At 39.5% G+C, this 5,000-nt stretch overlaps 1 protein-coding gene across 1 annotated transcript in view; it reads right to left on the bottom strand.

Moving 5' to 3' along the window:
* Positions 1 to 5,000, bottom strand: part of phex (phosphate regulating endopeptidase homolog, X-linked) — a gene marked incomplete at its 5' end in the record, with an annotated part of 41,418 nt that overhangs the window by 8,976 nt on the left and 27,442 nt on the right. The window contains 4 exons of the mRNA XM_083655792.1: positions 686 to 740; positions 1,330 to 1,388; positions 1,914 to 2,017; positions 2,263 to 2,340. Of these exons, the coding sequence (XP_083511918.1) occupies positions 686 to 740; positions 1,330 to 1,388; positions 1,914 to 2,017; positions 2,263 to 2,340 (296 nt within the window). The remainder of the gene's footprint in view (positions 1 to 685; positions 741 to 1,329; positions 1,389 to 1,913; positions 2,018 to 2,262; positions 2,341 to 5,000) is intronic.

The following is a 5,000-nucleotide window of genomic DNA, read 5'->3' as shown; positions in this document are numbered from 1 at the left end:
CTCAGTTCCACAAGCGCTTCAGGCATACTGTATATGTAGTGACTCCTGAGGATTACAACAAACAGCTATTTTGTAAGTTATGATTGCAGCCTTTTACTTAGATCATCAATATTTGAAATATTCACGCTGGAGTGTTAATAATGCCATGTCAAGTGATGGCGTGTAATTTACTCCACATAAAAGACCTCATAACTTGTCTAACATTGTATATTTCATAAAAGTTGGATTACTGTATTTGTGGGAGCAGCGCTATAGCTTGCAGGGCATTTAAAAGTGAAGGTTTTACAGTAATCACAAGCAGATCCAAAATTAATCTAATCTCAAAGTGAGACACTGAGATTATATATAATATTATTAAAGTTACTAGCTATCTTTTATAATATAGTAACATATTTGGAGGATTGGGACATCTGTATTTGTAAAATATTTAGTTATGTTTCAGACAACATGGATTTCAGACTTTTTCTTTTTAAATACTTACTTCTTATTGGTCATTGGTCATAACCTTTTGTAATTTAATAAACTGTGGAGTGTGAGGCCATCCAGAAGCATTACCTATTCACTTAGAGCTGTTCTCTGTGGTTTACATTTAGTAGGTTCATGTTTAGTTCATGGCTCCATGCACCTTCCTCTTGACTAAAGCATGAGGTGTTGTTTTCTGGGCTGTTAGTACAGCTCATCTCACCTTGGATACTCTCTTCCCCAAAAGAAGGGCTTTTGAAGCTCTCCGGCAGGAAATCCTGAATGAGGAGATCAAAAACAGTTAAGCCTACAACCTTGTGGAGACAGGATTCATTTTACAGGAGAAGGTTGGGTAATGCAGTTTTCACCGACGTTTCGTGATTTTAATTATTTCAATTTGTGATTTTTGTGTGTGATTATTACAGTGTGTGTGTCCCTGGGGGAGCTAGTTACAACATATATAACAAAATACCTGTTTTTCAGATAACCTCCTCAATACATTTTTTATTTCAGTCTGTTTTTGATGTAAATTACAAATAGTGTGTGCATTATGCATATTAATACCTCCCATTTCAACTCTCACAGTGTGGATTCCGAAGAAATGCAATCAAATGTTTTCCCCGCATTAAACATTGTAGATGGCGTGTAACTAGTGTATATGTTTGAAAATGAAATGGCTCCATGGTGATTTTGGGGAATACAACAGATTTATCCTGAGCAGATTATCCATTGAAATGACTGATGTAAAGGATTGTATGTAAAGGATGCGATGTAAAGGATTACAGTCCCGTAACAGCTCAGTAACATCTTAATGATGTTGAACTGATGCCGTGAACGGGCGTCTCAGCCATCAATCATATATCTTACTGATTTGATTGGTGGAGGAACTGTAGAAGGCATTGACTGTCGTGGGATTTGTGAACCACCTGGAAAACACACACACACACACACACACACACAGAGAGAGAGAGAGAGAGAGAGAGAGCAAGTGAGCAGAATTGTGTTCGGCCACAGCTATGCCATTTTAGATGCGATCGTGCTGAAGTGTAAAGAACACCCATGCGGGTGACCTAACGGAGCCAGATGTTTTTAATTACTAGGTCATTAGGGCCGACTAAATGGGCAAAATGGCTAATTAGTGGGCAAAATGCCTCAACAGTAACACCGAGTCAGCACCATGGAGAGCTCCATTCATTAGCTACTGATGGAGCGCACCTGAGTGGAGAAGCACACCTGGGCGGAGTTGGAATCAGCTCTCTGGGGAGAGAGAGGAGAGGCTGCCTGCCAACTCTGTGAGCGAGGCATGACTAAAATGGCCAGTGACTGTGTGCTCCACCAGTATCAGAGGGACGATACAATGCACAGGTAGTGAAGTAAGTTTATCAGAGGGACAATACAATGCACAGGTAGTGAAGTAAGTTAAGGTAACAGATTTTGGTCCAGCCACTCACTCTGTACGCAGGACGCTCTTTCTGAGCCATTCAAGGTCAGATTGGGCGATGAACTTTAGTGTCTGCATCACATTCCCGTAGTAGTCCTTCTCACTGAACGATATCTAAAACATACACATACGTGCACGCACGCACACACAAACACACACACATGCACACGCACAATCTCATATAGTGTACTTTTCACTGGGTAACCCATTGGCTATTTATGCAACTATCTTCATGGGTGAGACATTAAGTTTAATCCGGGTGAGACATTAACTGGGTGAGACTATAATGTGTCACTAAGAAGTCTAGTGAGCTACTCAAACTCCATACAACAACTAGCTTACAACAATGCTATACAAACCTGCTTTAAGTCTTCATTGAGATAGGTGTCATTCAGAATGAACTCTGGGTAGCCCACTTTAGCCAGGACTGCATGAGCCTGAAGAGAGAGACAGCGCAGTGTAACAATTGAGCTGAGAATTTCATGAGATAGAGTGTAAGGTGTCGACGCTGTCACGCAGAGCCATTTACACTGAGTGCAACAGTAGAATGAGATAAGACAACAAATGGGCGTCCGCAGTGGTAGATTCCTTGCAACACGAGGGTCGCAGGTTCAAGCCCCCGTGTTTGCTCTGACTTGGTCGGGCATCCATACAGGCACTATTGGCCATGTCTGCGGGTGGGAAGCCGGATTAAAGGTATGTGTCCTGGTCGGTGCACTAGTGCCTCCTCTGGTCGGTCGGGGCGCCTGATCGGGGGAGGGGAACTTGGGGGAATAACGTAATCCTCCCACATGCTACGTCTTGCAGGTGAAACTCTGCGTTGTTATCTGAAAAGAAGGGACTGGCGACTGCACATGTATCGGAGGAAGCATGTGCTAGTATACAACTCTCTGTAGATCGGCAGAGGGGGTGGAGCAACGGCCGGGACAGGGGGGCGGGGGGCTGTGATTCAGAAGGGGGAAAAAAGTACAACAAATACCTGTGCCCTTTGATTGGTTATGTGCGTTTACATGCAGACAATAAACAGTTTATTAGCGGATTTCTGGAGTTACCTGATTATTCAAATGGTCATGTAAACAGCATAAACCGATAAGCTTTATCCGTTTATGGCCGTTATCGGGTTATGAATAAACCGATAAACATACCTAGGTTTTTGGCCAATAACCCGTCTTTTGAGTGCATGTATACAGCGTATCAGGTTTCTTGTGGGTTTATACATCTGCGCATGCACTGCGCATGTACAAGTCGCATGTAAAAAGTTGAATTACCGCCGCCTTCTGGAGAGAAATCCGACTAATTGACTGAATCATGTAAACCCAGGTTTTTCCTATTGTCGGATTATTAAAGTGCATGTAAACGCAGAAATCTGATTATTGCCATAAACTGATTACTCACAGTTATCAGTTTATTGGTGTGCATGTAAACGCACTCATAGATAAATGTTAGATAAAGAAAAAAGAGCCAGGTAAGAACACTGATGTTGCTAAGAGACTGGAGGAGTTTTATGAGGTCCTTGTTGCACTGTGCATGTCTATGGCGATGAGATAGGTCACTTTGCTTTTTTGGTTCTCTGTCTTCACAGTACACATCTCATATGATACAGTATTACTAAACTGTGTTCACAGTACACATATCATATGATACAGCATTACTAAACTGTGTTCACAGTACACATCTCATATGATACAGTATTACTAAACTGTCTTCACAGTACACATCTCATATGATACTGTATTACTAAACTGTGTTCATAGTACACATATCATATGATACTGCATTACTAAACTGTGTTCACAGTACACATCTCATATGATACAGTATTACTAAACTGTGTTCACAGTACACATCTCATATGATACTGCATTACTAAACTGTGTTCACAGTACACATCTCATATGATACAGTATTACTAAACTGTCTTCACAGTACACATCTCATATGATACTGTATTACTAAACTGTGTTCATAGTACACATATCATATGATACTGCATTACTAAACTGTGTTCACAGTACACATCTCATATGATACAGTATTACTAAACTGTGTTCACAGTACACATATCATATGATACTGCATTACTAAACTGTGTTCACAGTACACATATCATATGATACTGCATTACTAAACTGTGTTCACAGTACACATATCATATGCTACTGTATTACTAAACTGTGCTCACAGTACACATATCATGATACTGCATTACTAAACTGTGTTCACAGTACACATATCATATGATACTGCATTACTAAACTGTGTTCACAGTACACATATCATATGCTACTGTATTACTAAACTGTGCTCACAGTACACATATCATGATACTGCATTACTAAACTGTGTTCACAGTACACATATCATATGATACTGCATTACTAAACTGTGTTCACAGTACACATATCATATGCTACTGTATTACTAAACTGTGCTCACAGTACACATATCATGATACTGCATTACTAAACTGTGTTCACAGTACACATATCATATGATACTGCATTACTAAACTGTGTTCACAGTACACATATCATATGATACTGCATTACTAAACTGTGTTCACAGTACACATATCATATGATACTGCATTACTAAACTGTGTTCACAGTACACATATCATATGATACTGCATTACTAAACTGTGTTCACAGTACACATATCATATGATACTGCATTACTAAACTGTGTTCACAGTACACATATCATATGATACTGCATTACTAAACTGTGTTCACAGTACACATATCATGATACTGCATTACTAAACTGTGTTCACAGTACACATATCATATGATACTGCATTACTAAACTGTGTTCACAGTACACATATCATGATACTGCATTACTAAACTGTGTTCACAGTACACATATCATATGATACTGCATTACTAAACTGTGTTCACAGTACAGATATCATGATACTGCATTACTAAACTGTGCTCACAGTACACATATCATATGATACTGCATTACTAAACTGTGCTCACAGTACACATATCATATGATACTGCATTACTAAACTGTGTTCACAGTACACATATCATATGATACTGCATTACTAAACTGTGTTCACAGTACACATATCATATGATACTGT

This window comes from Poromitra crassiceps (genome assembly GCF_964638095.1).
Source record: "Poromitra crassiceps genome assembly, chromosome: 2".
Taxonomy (NCBI): Eukaryota; Metazoa; Chordata; class Actinopteri; order Beryciformes; family Melamphaidae; genus Poromitra; species Poromitra crassiceps.
The sequence above is the reverse complement of the archived record's forward strand: the minus strand, read 5'-3'. Positions and strand labels throughout refer to the sequence as shown.